Source organism: Hyalella azteca, unplaced genomic scaffold (genome assembly GCF_000764305.2).
Source record: "Hyalella azteca isolate HAZT.00-mixed unplaced genomic scaffold, Hazt_2.0.2 contig17406, whole genome shotgun sequence".
NCBI classification, from domain to species: domain Eukaryota; kingdom Metazoa; phylum Arthropoda; class Malacostraca; order Amphipoda; family Hyalellidae; genus Hyalella; species Hyalella azteca.
The window spans coordinates 283595-301052 of record NW_025947190.1 but is presented as its reverse complement, the minus strand read 5'-3'; the positions used below and the strand labels follow the sequence as shown (position 1 = coordinate 301052).

General features: G+C 37.7%; 1 protein-coding gene across 2 annotated transcripts; it reads left to right on the top strand.

Moving 5' to 3' along the window:
- The first annotated feature begins 126 nt into the window (after positions 1-126).
- LOC108682709 lies at positions 127-12267 on the top strand. 2 transcript variants are annotated; one of them, XM_018171937.2, is made up of 14 exons: positions 127-441; positions 2491-2660; positions 2942-3003; positions 3369-3484; positions 3850-4002; positions 4351-4479; positions 4805-4911; positions 5753-5883; positions 8023-8174; positions 8557-8697; positions 9114-9261; positions 9595-9757; positions 10831-10905; positions 11299-12267. In XM_018171937.2, the coding sequence occupies exons 1-14, from the start codon at positions 300-302 to the stop codon at positions 11359-11361; spliced, it is 1752 nt and encodes a 583-aa protein (XP_018027426.1). In that variant the 5' UTR covers positions 127-299; the 3' UTR covers positions 11362-12267. The 2 variants fall into 2 exon arrangements, with proteins under 2 accessions (XP_018027426.1, XP_018027425.1); XM_018171936.2 differs by having other exon boundaries at positions 4348-4479.
- Positions 12268-17458: the final 5191 nt, after the last annotated feature.

The window sequence follows — 17458 nt, the reverse complement described above, 5'->3', positions numbered from 1 at the left end:
TATTTGCATAATTGAAATCGTGTGTTAATAGGTAATCAATTGAAATGAAAGTTTTTTAGGATTTATTATATTTTTTTGACCAAAGTGTATTGTTTGACACTATGTTTCAAACTAATGAAAGTTTCTAAAATCAGATTTCAAGTCATTAATAAATCTATCAATGCATTGTTGATAGAAGCAATAGTTTTCTTAGAATAAACTGCAACTTGTGCAAATTATTTAAAGTAAATTGTAGAATTGTTAGAGACACATACTTTGATTTTATCAGTACACAAGAAACTTGGAATTCTAGTAAAATTATGCCTCCAAAGAAAAATATAAGATCCAGTGCCTTCTCTAAAACAAAGGGGACAAGCATGGGAACTAAGAAGTCACAGCCAAAGGCCAGAGCTAGGACAGCATCTGCACCATCTGGTCCATATGTGAGCACCCCCATCAGAGGTAAGTCAATATGTGAATAATGTGCTCACCGTGAGTGAAGAAAAATATTTTCCTTTTTTGTCTCTTTAGATCATATTTAATGAGAATTTAAAATGGAGAATGCCATAAAAATCGACCATAGTTTCATAGAGCATTTTGCTTTTGCTCTACTTTTTTGAAAATCCTAGAATGTAAGGTCAATTGATTAACACAACCAAATTTGACAGAGCAGATATTGAAAACAAATTCAGGAAGTAGGTACCTAATAGACAAAGCAGTGGGAAGTAATAACATGCACACATACCTTTCTATAAATATCAAGTGGATAAAATGAAAAGCTGTGTTCAAACTTGTTGTTTGCTTAAAAAGATATTTTTTCTGAAATTATGTGTGTGGTGAATTTTTATGACATTTTTATTGCTTTTAAATTCTTAGTTGATTTTGTCTTCAAACAATCAAATGATTTCAATATTTGAGTCATGATCACTATTATGTGCCCTAAAATGCATATAGTGTGAAACACAATTGAGTGCCAAAATGTTAGAAAAAAATCAAATTAAATTCATCTCAATTTCCATGTGCTGTATGAACTGATAACTTTAGTTTTTGATATATATTTCCTTTCTTCACTCAATGACTTCTAGAAGCCCTGCAAGACATGTGGTAAATTGTATTGTCTGATAAAGATGAAATTCTAGAAGCTTGTGAGCTAATAGAACAAACATTTCCTTCTTTGGTTGCTTGGCTGTTCTAAGTTCATTCCTTAATTTCCTTCTTATCTATTCTCTGTATAGACCCCAATTTCCATCAATACTTCCAAGCTTGAGAGACAAGTGAAGCAAACACTGTATCTGTATCATCTGACAATCTGATTGCTCTGCTGCTTTCTAACTAGTCTACAAGTTGACACAAAATCAAAACAAGTTCTAGTTAACTTCATAGTTTACCCAAACTAAAGGCAGGTTAATGTTTTAAAATTTTCAGCAATTACATATGGTATGTTTCAAAATTTGTATTCAAAATGTATGATAAAATTGAAAGGATTTTATAGAAAATACAAGAGAAATAAAATATTTTTGAAATATTATATACCTTATCTGAGTGTAGGAACATTCATAACTTACGATCATACACAATAACATGCAATAAATGTCAGTTGCATAAAGTGGAATCTTTTTCAGTTTAATAGTTTAACCCCAGTTGAACATCAGTTTACTTGAAAAGGCATTGGTACCTAGTGATGTAGCCATAAAATGGTCATGTGTCTAAATTTGTATTAAAATATATTATGAGTGGTTGTATATATAATCTGTCTTCATTATTCTTTCAATAAGCTTAGCTCTGATAAGTACGTATCTTCTAAGAAATCATAAGTCTCAAACTATCCTTTTAAACATCTTTTGAGTTACATTTTAATCTGAAAAATTGACATGCAACCTAAGTGAGGAACTAAAACACTGCCATATTTAAAGTTATTATGCAGTTATTTATTTTGTTTTCCACCTTTATTCATTTTTGCTTCTTAAATCAAAGCCAAAATTTCTCCCATTGACAACCCATTAGCGCTAATGTGTGCACCTAACCATCAACTACTCCATGGCTACTTGTACACCTCCATTGCACATGGACTGCTCATTCCCTTCTTTCATTGTAATGTACACCCAGCATCTCAGCCCTCATACAGGACAGTAGGTACATCTCACTGTACATACATTAGCATTGCATTTGCTGTCACTAATGCTGATTTGTAGGGATGGACATAGAATCAAGTTGAAAATGCAATGATGCAGCTGAATGCAATCCAATTAATTTGTTCTCTATGTCTGAAGAATATTATTAAACATAGCTTTATTCATCTGGCTTTTTATAAATAAAAAACGCAATTTAGAACTTTCATGCTTGACTTCAGTCAAAATAAAAAATTGTATACATCTATGCTTCTACTGCACATACTGTAATTTATTTTTTATAGATTATGCAATCACCTGATTAACTTACTGCTAGAAATCCTTGATTTTTCACTAGATTCACTTTAAGCAATAGGTACTCTAATAAGTAATATGATTCCAGATACAAACGTTGGTCCTGTTGTTGCTCCACGGAAAATTCTGTCCGATGATGATTCTGTTCCTCGGAAGAGAAGTCTTCCTCCAACGTCCTCAACTCAAACACTGAGAGGGCTTAGCAAGTCAGGTTCTTCCAAGTCCCCAACATCTAAAGTGTTACAACCCTCACTGCAGGTAAATATTTAATAATAATTAGTATACATGCTTTATGATGCTTATTATTTCTTGAAAACAAAGCATTTACTTACGTATTTCTTTTTATCCTACTCTGGCCTAATTTTTCAAGATAATTTGATTGATTTTTACTTACTCATTCTAAACACATTAATAATTCCAATACTTCTTCCCTTTCTTTGTGGCGTGCAAATTTTTTAATGAAGTGATAAATTGGTCTCACATTAAATGCAAGACTGACATTTTCTAAATTGTATTCTATGTGTATTATATTACATCAGGGAAATGCACGCAGATCGCCTGGAACTACAGCAGCTTCAAGTGGGAGAGTAACTCCTGTCAGGTGAGGCATCTTAAATGAAGCTTACAGTTTTTCTCCTGAGACATGCTTTTCTTGATGTGTAATGCAGTGAAAATGTCTTCAGTTTGGTGTGAATCTACAGCTTTCTTAATATAATCAGCAGTTGTTAAAAAGACCTCATTCTTTTTCTAATGTATATATATATATATAGATTTTTATTTCTCATGATGCATGCCCATTTGCAAGTCTTTAAATGTGGTTACCCTGTACTTTCAAGTTTTCATGAAGAAGCATGTATATAATGCTTTCCTAAGATGAGCATAAGTTGTGAAGCCAATTAACCCAATAATTGTTGCTCAGTGAAAGATATACTATTTGTTATGTATGATTCAACTTTTTCCTCATAGCCCTGGCCAAGTGAGGAATACTTCTTTAGGCTCTGGCTCTGCTTTTAAGAAGCCCAGCTACCGCCACAGCCTTAGACGTTCCCTCTATGTTCCACCCTCCAGCCACCGCAGACATTGTTAGTTTCTGTTTAAATGATTTGGAGGTTTGAACATATTATTTTTAATAGTAAACTTCTTGTGATGCTGTTTTCATTTGGCAAATTTTATTATTCTCTTCTGTGTAAATTCTCATTGTTCGGAATGTCCTGATTTTTTGTTGGAATAAACCCCATTTAATCTGTAAAACCAATTTTTCTGAATAATTTTCACTGATATGATGCAGTGCTGGCCAACTTGGTTGTAGGCTTGTGATTATGTATCACAAGCAGTGTTGTTTCAAGTAAGTCTTTAGCCTGAAATTGATGTTTCTCCTGTATTATTTTCTTGAGCTTTAAAGATCATATTCCATGTAAGAGGCTTGCTTTTTGTTATCATCGTGCAGCTGCCCGATTGTCTAGTGGTGAAGCTTCTTCAGTGTTACCTGCTCCTGAAGCCACCATATCTCAGAGCACGCCAGCAGCAAGTGTTCTGTTCACCAGCGTTGTGGATGCGTCCAGTGCTAAACGCCCAAGGCTTGCAACCCCGCATCTGCATGGTCAAGTTTGCTTTTTATTTTGTTTGTGCGTTTTTGTCATGAGGTACTGCAGTCAAGCCTCACTAATCACCTCCTGAATCTAGCTTTTGTGTGCAATTTTTAATAGTTAGGGTATTATAACTGAAGGAAGCATCAATTAATAATTCTTGTTATGATTCTATATTATGAATGAAAAACCTGCTGTTAAAGACAATAAAGTATTCGCAGTTGATGATGGGATAAATGAACTGAACACCTGGTCTCAGTGGAGACCAGGCTCCTCACAAGATTTGTTTATTTTAACCTTGTTGCATTCTTGTTGATACCTTGGAAAAATTCCTTTAATTACTGCCATTTATCTAATAGCAGGAGGTGCTGGGCACAGAACAACGCCCTTCAAAGCTCAGTGTCCCAAAGTAGCGCACCGACCACTTCAGCAAATTCCAGCCCCTGAGTATTCAAAAGAACAGATCTCGGCTTGGGACTCCGAAATCAAGAGTGAGTTTTTCTTTAGTTCTTTGCATATTTCTTGCTGTGCTTGTAATTAATTCTGATGAAGTTTTGATTTCTTGAGGGAAAATAAAATCGAAGACAGCATTATGAAGAGGACGCAATTAGGACTTATTCTCTGAATCACAAACTGGGAACAACAATTAGTGTCAGAAGAGCATTGATCCATTGCTGTAGCACCCATATTGGCTATATTCACTTTAAATACTAATTTTAGAATTGATGCCATGTAATGCAAACTGTCTATCAATGTATAATTTGCTCATGTGACGCAACCAGTTATAAATGTATATTTGTATTGTTTTTTACTCAGCTTGGCTGAATAAGACGTGGAAGCTGGCATACTTGAGCGCCATGTCCGGCTTTGACGTGCATGTGCCTAATCTACGCTCCAGCTACCAGAAGACACTGCGCAATAAGGTTTCTCAGTATTTTGGCTCTCAAGAAAAGTTTATCCTGAAACTTATTTGAAGGTTTTCCATAATTAACCCATTAATGACGAGAATTATTTTCTGATTTTTTTTCGGTTCCTTGTGAGAATATTATCATTTGTGATGGTAATAAGCAAAAAGTATGTTCATATATTTATTTTTCGTTGTATGTGAAAAATTATAGCTTGGTTCCATATGGAACCGCTCGGCATTAACATAACGTTTCTTCAAACAACACTTTTTCCGATAGTAAATCAAGCAAGGTTGTTCATAATGGATAATACGTAATAGTATACGTATTCATAATGGACAATACTGATGATAAACCAATCATGGCATAATACAATTCAATTTTTAGCATAGAATGCTTTCATCCACTAGTATATTGATTTGACCATACAATTTTATTATGAATCAATTTCTTTCCGCTGGTTCCAAATGGAACCGCTCGGCATTAATGGGTTAATTTCATTTTAAAATACATTTATGGTCCGTAAGTTGAGGTATTTTTGTCAGATGTTACTAAGTTAAAATGTACGGAAATCGATTCATGTCCCCACTTATCAATAGGAATGCCGAAGCCTGAATAATATGTGCACCGCTCACTAGTACCTACATCAGGCCCTAGACTTAAACTACTAGCACACGCTTGATAATGAGTTTTAATGCAGCTCCAATTATCTACCAACTGAATACCATTAGATTTTTTTCATGTGTCAGTAGTGTATAGTTATCAAGTTTTCTGACGAGACAGTTCTGCCTCACCTACACGAGTCATCTTTTGTAATGTGTCTCTTGAGATTCTGCTCCAACAAGTGATTTTGTTTCAGATTAGTGAGCTGCTGCCTTTCAATGTTCAAGTTGAGTTGCTGCCGGTGCACTGCTTCTCGCGCAACCTGAGCATCACAGATGCCGTGTCACTCACCATCAGCTACTCTCTACCTCGGGAGTGGGACTTGAGGTAGGTATATGAAATATATTCCCTTTCAAGTATCATTATCTTTATTGGTGTTTTTGCTGTAATCGTGAACTACACAAACTTGAATGAACTTTGAAGCAGTCTATTTAAAACAGTGGTTCCCAAACTTTTTCAGGCTGGCGCCCTCTTTGGCTCCCTAGAGAATTTCAAAGCGCCCCTACAGACGCATATAAAAACATACACCTCTTTCATAAAATTTAGTACGCTGTAATTTTAAAAGATAAAGGTTAAACACAAATGTGTATTTAACAAATAGAACCCATTTAGTGAACCAATATGTTTTTCAGCTGTTTTAACGGTTCAGCACCAGAAACCTAGGACGTCCCGGGCAAATATACGGCCGGACTCGTGGCCAGTCCCACGACCAATCTCCAAATTCAATTATCAAGTAATATCTCCCAAGCTATGAACGCAGCGCAATGAAAACTGAAACATACACGTATTCATCAGAACCTATCGGTTACGTTTAGCTCCTGAAAATTTTTTAAATTTCACCTTCATTCGTGAGTTAAATTGCGATATAGGCCCAAATTCGCAGTGATCAAGAATTTCTTCCAAACTACTGAATAGATTTGAACGAAATTTTGAATATACATTCCTATATACCAAACGGTGATTTTTTAGCTTTAAAAGTTTTCGATTTAACCTTCGTTTTCGAGTTTTTTCATTTCACCGTCATTCTTGATTTCACACTACCTCATATTCGGACCGTATTGCCGGGTAATTTATCGCTTAAATTCGCGGCGATTCAGAAATTTCTTCTAAACTACTATGCAGATTTTAACTAAACTTTGTATATAAATACCTAACCTCCCAACGGTGATGTTTAGCTCGTGACAATTTTTCTATTATGCTTTCGTTCGCTAGTATATATGTATATACAGATATAGGAGGAACGACTGGCTTTTCTACCGGCCGGTTTAACCAAGAGCCGTTTACATATAGCGGTATAACTCGCAAACGAAGACAAAACGAAAAAATTGTAAGGAGCTAAACATCACTGTTGTTGAGGTTAGGTATTGAAATACTAAGTTTTGCTCAACTCTGTTCAGTAGTTTGGAAGAAATTTCTTGATTACTGCGAATTTAAGCACAAATTGCTGTTTAAATTACGAATGAAGGTGAAATAAAAAAAAAAATCGCGAACGAAGGCACAATCAAAAAAATTTTCACGAGCTAAACAGTATTGTTCGGTAGTTAGAACTGTAATTTCAAAATTCCGTTCGAATCTGTTCAGTAGTTTGGAAGAAATTCCTTGATCACTGTGAATTTCGGCCGGTATTGTCATATAACTATGGCAAAAACAAATGAAGGCAAAATTCAAAAAATTTTCACGAGATAAACATAACCGTTAAGTCCTAATGAATAGATGTACCAAGTTTCATCGGGTTAAGTTCATTAGTTTGAGAGAAATTCCTTGATCGTTGAATTTAGAAATTGGCCGTGAGACCGGCAGCGAGTCCGGCCGTTAATTTGTCCGAGACGTAAACCCAGGAGAGGTTAAAAATATATAACTCAGTACTCACTGCAGTGTGTGACAGAGAGCGCATTTTCTCGTTGACGAAAACGTGAAGTCACGGACGGACAGGCAGACGGACGGGCGGACTGACGGACATGGCGAGCACAATAATGTATTTTTTTACATGAATGAGAAAATGCGCTAAAAACAGATCTATGTGAAAAAGAACCATCGCTGGGAGTCATGTGCTGCACGTGTTGTGTACAAATCGTCAAACAAACGTTCGAACTTCTGACATTGACTTCGGACTGCCGCCCCCCCTATCGCCCTCTTTTTCCTTACCGCCCCCCAAAATCTTTACCCCGCCCCTACGGGGGCGATATCGCCCACTTTGGGAACCACTGATTTAAAAGGCTGTTGAATTGCTCAACTACTTATACTATAGGAAGGCTAACTATTGAATTAATAATAAGATAACTTGTTTTAAGACGGCTTTAAACACTTATTTTTCTCACCAAGTCATTTGGTCACAAGCAATTATGCGATGGTATCACTTTTTCTTGGATGACTTATAATTTTTTTCATCAAAACCGCGCTATTTCTGGGCAGATTAGGTAGCAAAGAAATTCAACATTAGAATAATCTTATAATTTTCCACGATAGAAGCCCGTCAAGAAAGAGAAAGAAGAAAGAGACACAAGAAGCGACCGATAATCGGCGTATTCTGTACAAGAGTTTCATGGTGCAAGCTCAGCTCAAAGATCGCAGCGCCGACACTGCCGGCATCAACTGGTATCCTTTATATTTCTATGTCGGTGCGTCTCCTCCGCGCAATGCGCGCATGACTATTAATCAATGTGGAAGGAATTGCCTATCTAGCGTTTTGAGAATTTCAAATTATCTAAATGTCTCATTCGTTGGCATTTACTCGGCTATCTGAGAAATAAATTGAATTGAATGCTTCACTTAACTAGGTACCGTACTGGTTACATGTGCCTTATTTCATATTTCTCAGAAAGCTAGGAAATATTAATTAGTATTATTTTGATTGTTGTCTCGAAATTGTTATAAATTTTTGTTTCAGGCTGGAGATGGCTGATTTTTCAGAATGGCAGAGAATATTAATTAGTATTTTTTAAATGTCGTATTGTAATTGTTATAATTTTTGTTTAAAATTGGTATAAATTTATTTTTCAGGTCGGGAAAGAATTCATCAGGCAGTAGAGCTGTGGCTAGCCGACTCGTTTGGCGCCTACGTGTCTCAGAAAGGCCTGAAGGCGTCTGCCTTGCTGTGGGCTTCAGGACTCTGGTACCAGCAGTCGTGTGCTGATCCCAACTGTAAGACGCTCTTGTACTTACGACTTCCGTAAATAATTTTTTAGTGGCTAATGATTTCGAAGGGAAAAATGAATATGAAAAATTAATCTTAGGATTCATGACTGTCTTAGTTGAACTAAGTTTGGAACTTGAAGATATGTTAATGTCGTAGTCGAAAACTGTGTGCTTAAGTTTTCTGTACTGGTCAAAGTCTGAACCATAAGTTATTTGTGAGTTTCAAAGTCTGCGCTGTAAATTTATTCTTCGAGGCGCCCATTGTGCTGTAAGAAGTTGAACATTTTCGCACTTCTACGTGGGTTGCTGGTGTCACTCAAGCAAATAAAATGAACCGACACGCCCTATTGAGGTGTGATGCGATCAACTCTATCATCAACAGGGTGCTGAGGGGTTACTTTATTACATGTTTCTTGCTTCAGTTCCTGTTTCGCTGAGTTACGCAATCGTGGGACTGAGTGCGGACGGCTGGCAGCACCACCGGCGCTACCCCTCGTCCTCCAAGGTCCGGGATGAGAGCTTCGTCAGTTTGGAAATGCCCGCTGACACCATGAAGAAAATCGCCACGTGGTACGATGTAAATTTCATCCATAGTGCTCACAATACTATGATTGAGCATTTACATTCGAATGTGTTGTCATTTCACGTCCATGATTCCAATTGATTTCGACCATTTTCGTGGCAGTATCTAGCTCAGATTACCCGTTTTGAATTACTATTATTGACTCATTACCATTTGAAAATTTATTAGGAATTTTAGATAATATTTTTTCTTAATTTTTCATTCTTAAATGTAATACTAATCAATAACGCAGTTATTCAACTGATCTACCTTTTTTTAGCATTCATGGGAGTGACAAAAATTTAACTATTTATGGAAAATAATTATTTGTTTACCTGCAGCATTTTTTCGGAATCGGACGAAGCGCAAGTGACGGGCAGCGAGCGTGATCTCTTCCACTGTCTTGTAGGCAAAATAATTGCACAAATGACGCACCTGCCTGCTTCGTGCCTACGACTTCTCAGCATCAAGACGTCGTGCGTGACGCTCTTTCGCAGCGGCCAGGTACTCTTTGTCTTGATTTTTTCCTCGAAATACTCATTGATAGCTCGTAAAAATTCAACTCGAACATATGCAAATGTCCACTGCACTCTAATTAGAGATTCCATTATACATTAAACTCATGCTGTAAATACGGCCTATTCTATTTAATAGGGTAGATTTAGTTGTTAGCTGTGTAGGTTGAAAATCTAGTGAGGTAATTTTTCAGTTGAATGACTCATTATCAAAAAGAAAATTAAGATATTTATTATATATTGCTGCCTATCAAATTAAATTATTCATTATTTTTGTATCATACATTACGTTCATTGCACTTCAAGAACTTCATTTTCAAGTTAAAACTATTTTAAGGGTGGTTTTCACCCAGAATCTAATTCTAACTCACAGATGGGTGTAAAATCTTATGTATAGACTGGCTAAACTTGTTATTTCGGCCAGTATACGTACACTTTGAGCTTACTATCACGACATATTATGGCCATCACAACGACATATAATAGCTATCATAACGACATAGGCGGTTATAAGGTTGTCATCTTACAGTTGCTCTTCCATGAGCCCATGTATAACACACAAATCGACCTGTAGCGTACAGCCGAATGTTTCAAGCCGATTGTCTAAAAATTCTTTGACACGAAAGCTTTCATGGAAGCTGTTGGTGGTAGCCTGGTGGTTGATCGTTTTCTAATCTAAAATATATATGGAGAGGAAAAAGATTGTTAAATATCTGGCATAAATATATACTGATTGATAGAGAAAAGGTTAGTTCAACGGTCTTGCGGGAAAATAAGCTATTAGGCACTGTATTGACAGTAATGTATGGAAATTTCCACTGCGCGTAATATGAGTTTACAATTTTCTAATATTTCTCCGCTCATTAAACCGATGGTCAATCAACTGCTCCAGAAGCGAATACAAATTCTGACGCTCATCTCATACAGGAGTGTGTTGAGTTAATAGAGAATTTTTGTATACCATCTAGTAAAGCGCAGTGTTGGCTCATAAACGCTCTATAATCAGTGCAGCCAGTCTCGGTGCTTACTGTGATGTGTACTCGTGATGTTTGTGTGTCGCAGGTGCGAGTGTCGTGCAAGCGACACCTGCTTGGTCTCCTGCAGTGGCTGCTGGAGCTTCATCGCGAGGACAGCCTGGTGAGTTAATTCGTACCCCTTAGTAAACGGACCCATTAAGTTTCTGTTTCTGACTGACGAGTATTTTTTTTTTGTGTGTGCCAGTTGCGCATTATGACTTAGTGGAGGCTGTCCATGAAACGTTTTAGTATTTTTTTTTGTAAATTTCATTCTATTTTTCCAGTTAATTTTTTAATTAATTATGCTTATGAATTTTTTGAAACTTTGTTTCAAGAGCATATCAGTGTTGTGTGTAAGATTCTCATCGTGATCAAGGAGGCTGTTTCATTCTGCATTGTGTATAGAACACTGTAATGATCATAAATGTGCTACTTTTACCTTTTACATTAGTTTGATTTTCCTATGAATCCTGATAGTATTTTCTCAACATTTAACTTATACCTTTAATTTCAGTTGGACCAAATTGGGGACATGAACCTGACTCGTCTATTAGAGGACGAAGAAATTACCTTCTAATTTCTGAAGACGATTCTTGAGCCTGCCAAGGCCTCAGCATGGCTCCCGGGGAAAGAAAATTAATAATGTTGGTCTTGTATTCTGCAAAAAATATTAAATTTTTCTCAGTCACTTTTCTTTTACGCGTTCGCGAACGGGCCTTAGTTGACGATCTGAAATCGGAATTCTTGTTCCTCCTTTTCTCGACTTGTTTGCAAACATTTTAAATGTTGATCGTTTTTGTGCTGTAGGTAGATGTGTTGTGGTGTGTTCGTGTCTGGTGCTTAAATGTTCCTTTTAGACTGGAGTGCCGCGGGCTTGGCTTTGAGTTGATATTGTTGTCTATTAAAAAAACCCAAGAAAATTCCCTCACCTGTCTGAACTCAGATTTTAGATCTTTGACCAGCTCCTCCTTTCTATTTTTCTGTACAAACGGCATGAAGTTCAATATTTCGCTTATGTCATTGTGATAATCCGATTTGTCGTTTTCATTGTAGCATCTTTTACATAAAAACAAAAATTTCGCATTGCTTTGATCCACGTTTTTTCGAACCTTTAGGCCTAGAAATGTCCCCCTCTTCCTAAAATCGTAGGTTTTTATCACAGTTCTTCAATTCGATTTTTTATTGATGTACCTGAAAATGATAGGATATCTACCATGGATTTAGTTGCAAATCTAACACTCTGGAAGGTTGAGGAATTGTGCAAGTTTATGCCTTGTTAACTAAAGGCAAAAAGTTGCGAATGGTGATTGCTCAACTTCAAAGAATGAACTAATGAAATGAAGGGGGAAAAAAATTGTAATAGTAATAAGGTTATGTGAATCAAAGAAGTTAGGAATTACGCACACGTTCGAATGTAAATAGGATTTCCTGACTATCCTGTTAATCGACTTTTATTTTTTAAAATATAATTACATTACCTTTTTCTTTTGTATTCTACCTTATCGGTGTTAGTTCGTGGCTGATGATCAGGCTATACTTAACAATTACGGTATATGTTAACCAATGTAGGAATTTTTGCAAGCCTAATTTGAACAAAATCGCAAAATCGACAGTGGTGCACAGTTAAAATAGCTTTTTTTGGGTAGGTGCAAGTAATCGTTCTTCATTAATTTTTTTTATTAAATCGCGATATCAATTATCTGAGATAACCAACCGTGAAGCCACTCTCCCCCCGCATCGGTGCCTCTTGTGGCTCGCTCGTTTACTTTCACATCCAATGCTACTGATTACTACGATACAGTCTCGCTCCCTCGCCATGCGTGCAACTTGAAGGTTAATTTTTAAGTTTGGTCCATTTCTCCCCTACCCTTCAAGGGTCTGGATCCTGAAATATTAAACGCTGATTTTCAATTGATGCTTCAGGGAAGTTGCCCCGTGAATAGCACTGTGCAATTAGCACACCAAACGCTCTCTTGTATGACTATTTATGCGGTTCTGATGCGCATTAATCTCTTTAAACCTTCATGGGCCCTACATAGTTCGTCTAGCACGCTGAACCGCGCCCTTATGACGAGTGCCCTCCGCGGGAGCCAAACGGTTGTATATCACTAGTAACTTATGTACCGTACCCTGGAAATTGATCATTGACAGTGAATAGATCTGTACGAGTTCAGTTTGCTAGCGATGGTCCCAATATATGGAAGACGCGCAAAGTTTATTAAACACTGCGAGTAATTATGAAGGCTGATGAGATTTTTTACGATCGATGCTTAGATCCAACGAACCAGCAGATGATGTCAAATCGGAACGAAAGGTCTCGAAAGCTAACACGGTGCTGAAACCTGAAGCAAGAATATTCCCTCTAACACATATTTCCTATTACGGAACGGTGTAACATAACATAGTGATGACGGTGTTTAAGAGTAGGCCTGAAGTGGCCTGTCGCCGATTCTTTTCCTTTTCGTGCCTTGTTCGCAGAAGATCTAAAATCGTGTCATTTGACCGGATCTTTTCGTGACTGACTATAGTTTGAAACAGCTACTAGACTTCCAGCTTGTTCGATATGATGCTAAGCATTTCAAATCTGAAGATATATTTTTCCATAGCTTTATCTAGTCTGTTCTTGAACGCGTGTAGATGGTCGCCTGGTAGATGCGATTTATAGAGTTCGTGAAGGACAAGAAGAATGTCATGCCATACCTGATTAGATATATTCAGGATATATGTTATATATAGATATATTCAGGCTTAGACGAAAACTTCATTGTCCCGATGGTATATTACGAATCAAGACGGTGATAACAGCGACGACAAAGAGAAATTTCGTTATACTATCATGATGCCGGGAAGACACGAGATCGTACGAGAAATAATAAGGGAATGTCATCTAAAGTATTGTCACCCATGAACACTGTTTCTCATGGAAAAGTTGCTGACAAGATTTCGGATAACCTAAGCAAGAAGATCAATCTCGTCCGCACTCCATCATTGTGTTGAATGTACAAAATACGGGAAAGGAAAAGCAAACGTAGAGATGAAACGTCTTCCGAAACGAAGATCAGAAGACGGAGAGGTGTTTTCCATAACTGAATTAGACTTTTTAACCGGACAATAGCAAACAGCCAACGGGGGTGGAGATCCAAACAAAGGAAAAGGTAAGAGGTCAAGATTTGGACGGCGTTGGTTCCAAACAAGATTATTTAATAAAATTACTATTTAGATATATATTATCCATGATAAGTTCATAATTTGGTGGGAGTATGTGAGATTTCATTTCGTTGTAATTTTACAGTTTAAGGAGTCTAATTTATGTTAGACACTACTTTGTTCGTCATATGTTTGTTTGTGAGTTCTTAATTTTCGAGTGCAACGCGTTTTCGTAGCTTATTTACCGCCAGTAGCTCATCTATCGAATCGAAATATATTTTCACGATGGCGAAATATAACATTGAAAGCGACGATAATTAATTCGATGATCAACTTTTATGTAGCTTGAAGATCTGAGTGAAATAAATGAAGTAATTCTTGTAAATCAGTTTTGTCTCCTTGACGGCTGACTAATATATTGAGATTTTTTGGAGTCAGATCAAGCAAGAGTTTCGTTATACTATCATGATGCCGGGAAGACACGAGATCGTACGAGAAATGATAAGAGATCAAGAAACAGGCCATGGGCCTATTTCTTCAACGCCGACACTTCTATTCTAAGAGTTTAATTCGTTGCGAACACCGAAATTGAGAACTGAGCTCGGGTAGATCCTGCATAGCAATTCAAGATTCAACACATTGTCTGCTCTGGTATGCTTACTGCACATGCAACGCGCCTTGGTATGCTTACTCCCTTGCATCGTCTGCCTTGGTATGCTTGCTCCTTTGCATCGTCTGCTTTGGTATGCTTGCTCCTTTGCATCGTCTGCCTTGGTATGCTTGCTCCTTTGCATCGTCTGCCTTGGTATGCTTGCTCCTTTGCATCGTCTGTCTTGGTATGCTTGCTCCCTTGCATCGTCTGCCTTGGTATGCTTACTCCCTTGCATCGACTGCCTTGGTATGCTTACTCCCTTGCATCGTCTGCCGTGGTATGCTTGCACCCTTGCATCGTCTGCCGTGGTATGCTTACTCCCTTACATCGTCTGCCTTGGTATGCTTACTCCCTTACATCGTCTGCCTTGATATGCTTGTTCCCTTGCATCGTCCGTCTTGGTATGCTTGCCCCCGTGCATCGTCTGCCTTGGTATGCTTGCTCCCTTGCATCGTCCGTCTAGGTATGCTTGCTCCCTTGCATCGTCTGCCTTGGTATGCTTGACCCCTTGCATCGTCCGTCTTGGTATGCTTGTTCCCTTGCATCGTCCGTCTTGGTATGCTTGCCCCCTTGCATCGTCTGCCTTGGTATGCTTGCTCCTTTGCATCGTCTGCCTTGGTATGCTTGCTCCCTTGCATCGTCTGCCTTGGTATGCTTGCTACCTTGCATCGTCCGTCTTGGTATGCTTGCTCCTTTGCATCGTCTGTCTTGGTATGCTTGCTCCCTTGCATCGTCTGCCTTGGTATGCTTGCTCTCTTGCATCGTCTGCCTTGGTATGCTTGCTCTCTCGCATCGTCTGCCTTGGTAATGCTTGCTCCCCCGCATCGTCTGCCTCGGTATGGCGTCCGCCCACCACCCGCCCAACACACGTCACGCTAGAGGCCATTACACGCCTCATGACGCGCGCTGCGTGCGGCAAAGCATTCATGTAATTCTTTGCTTTCTTTATTCCAGAATTTGATTTGCAGAAATAGTCTGCCAGAAATTTGCGAATTCTTCCAGAAATTATTAGATTTGTAAGCTAGAATGAGAGAACTTTGTGATATCCGAAACAGTTTTTAAGTTATCTTGTAGTTCATATTTGGAAATGTCTACAAAGGATATTAAATACACGTAAATCAGGCACCTTATTTTTTTAACGTAACATAGTATCGTCGCTAATTTCTGCATAGGTTCTCGCAAATCAAATAGCAATCGGTTTAGCAAAAATCTGATTAATAATATTTGTTAAAATTTGTTTATGTGATTGTTGGCTTAAAACTTTGTCCCGTCAAATACGATGCGTGTTTTTAAAGCAGGTACCGTTTTGATGTAAAAAACAACAAGTAATTTCTTCAAAATATAATTTATTCACTGGGAAGGCCATACTTCACTTTTCTACATAGTTCCCGTTAATACTGAGACATTACTTACCAGTTTTAAATGCCATCGCCAGAAAAGCCGCTGCCTGATTATACAACCTGATTGAACAATTTCGTGGAGAACACTTCTTGAGACAGCAAGAAACTTGTCAGCTAAGGAAAATCGGGTACCGTCTGTTCTCTCTTACATACTGTATACCTTTTCCATCTGAACATCATAATGACTGAAGGTCTCCCACTTCGTTCCACATCATGATCATGAATGTTGTGCCATACCTTTCACGGCCATAACCAATTTCTGACAAATTTCATAACTGAAAATGTTTTCACCAAATACTTAACTGATTTGACAATGAATAACAAGTGATTTTAAGCCATGAGAACAAAGAATCCCACGTACTTCACAGTCAGCGGGATTCTCAGTAGGTGGAGGCATTTTAAAATCGCATAAACATGTAGACATGATTGGATGGTACTGTAATGACGTCTGTGACTTTCCACGAGACGTAACAACACGCATAGATGAGCAGTGGTCCCAGCGATGAGGCGGCGTAATTAGAAAACAATACTTACCCTAAAAACACGCCTCGTATATGGCGCTGTTCGAGAGCGTAGTCATGGTATTCATCGTGCCGGGATTTTCCTGAATCTGAAAATTAATCCTTAGTGAAATACTAATGAATCATTGCAAAGCGTGGAGAAGAGGATCGGATCTATAATTAAATTCGATTCTTGAATAGGTATTTACAATTTTAATGTAATAATCGCAAATTAGTTTCTTAATATTTGGAACGAGGATAATGGAAATTCTACTTTTCATGTAAAATTTTGGTTTGAACGGGTATATTTTAATTAGTATATATATAAGCTTCATTTTTATTAGCAGAATTAGTATTATTTTTAGCGGAATTAGCAACAACAAAAATTTTCGGGGCTCGACATAACGGGATTCATGTTTGCAGGAATTAGCGAGTTCGGGCAACGCCTGGCTAACGTTTAAGTTTCTTATCGACTCCTATTAGCTTGACTTCGAGTTATTTACAGTGCTACCTTTAACACTTAGCAAAATAACGATAGGATAGTTGAATTAGTTGGCATGCAAACACTTCAGTAGAGTATGGCTCATCATTAACCTTACAACTTTTCAAAATCCATCTCAGCAGAGTTCAGTGGGACTCGAACTGCATGTGGGGGAGGTTGTAGTTCGCTAACGCAGCCGCTGACACGCGCTAGCTTCTACAGGTCAACAGGTCACAAATTCCTCCATAATACCGAAACTCAACGAATCAAAAACATTACAGAAATTTAAAACATTTAGAAATTTTCTGACATTTTACTCGACTTCCATTGCATTCTTAAAATTTGATTCACACGATTATCTGACATGTCTTACGCGTATGTGGAGGAATATTTGGTGTGATAATATTCTAAACATTTCTAATGATCCCAACTGGACCATATTATAGTATGTGTATCTGAAAATTACGCGTTTCAAAAATATACGTTTTTGATGA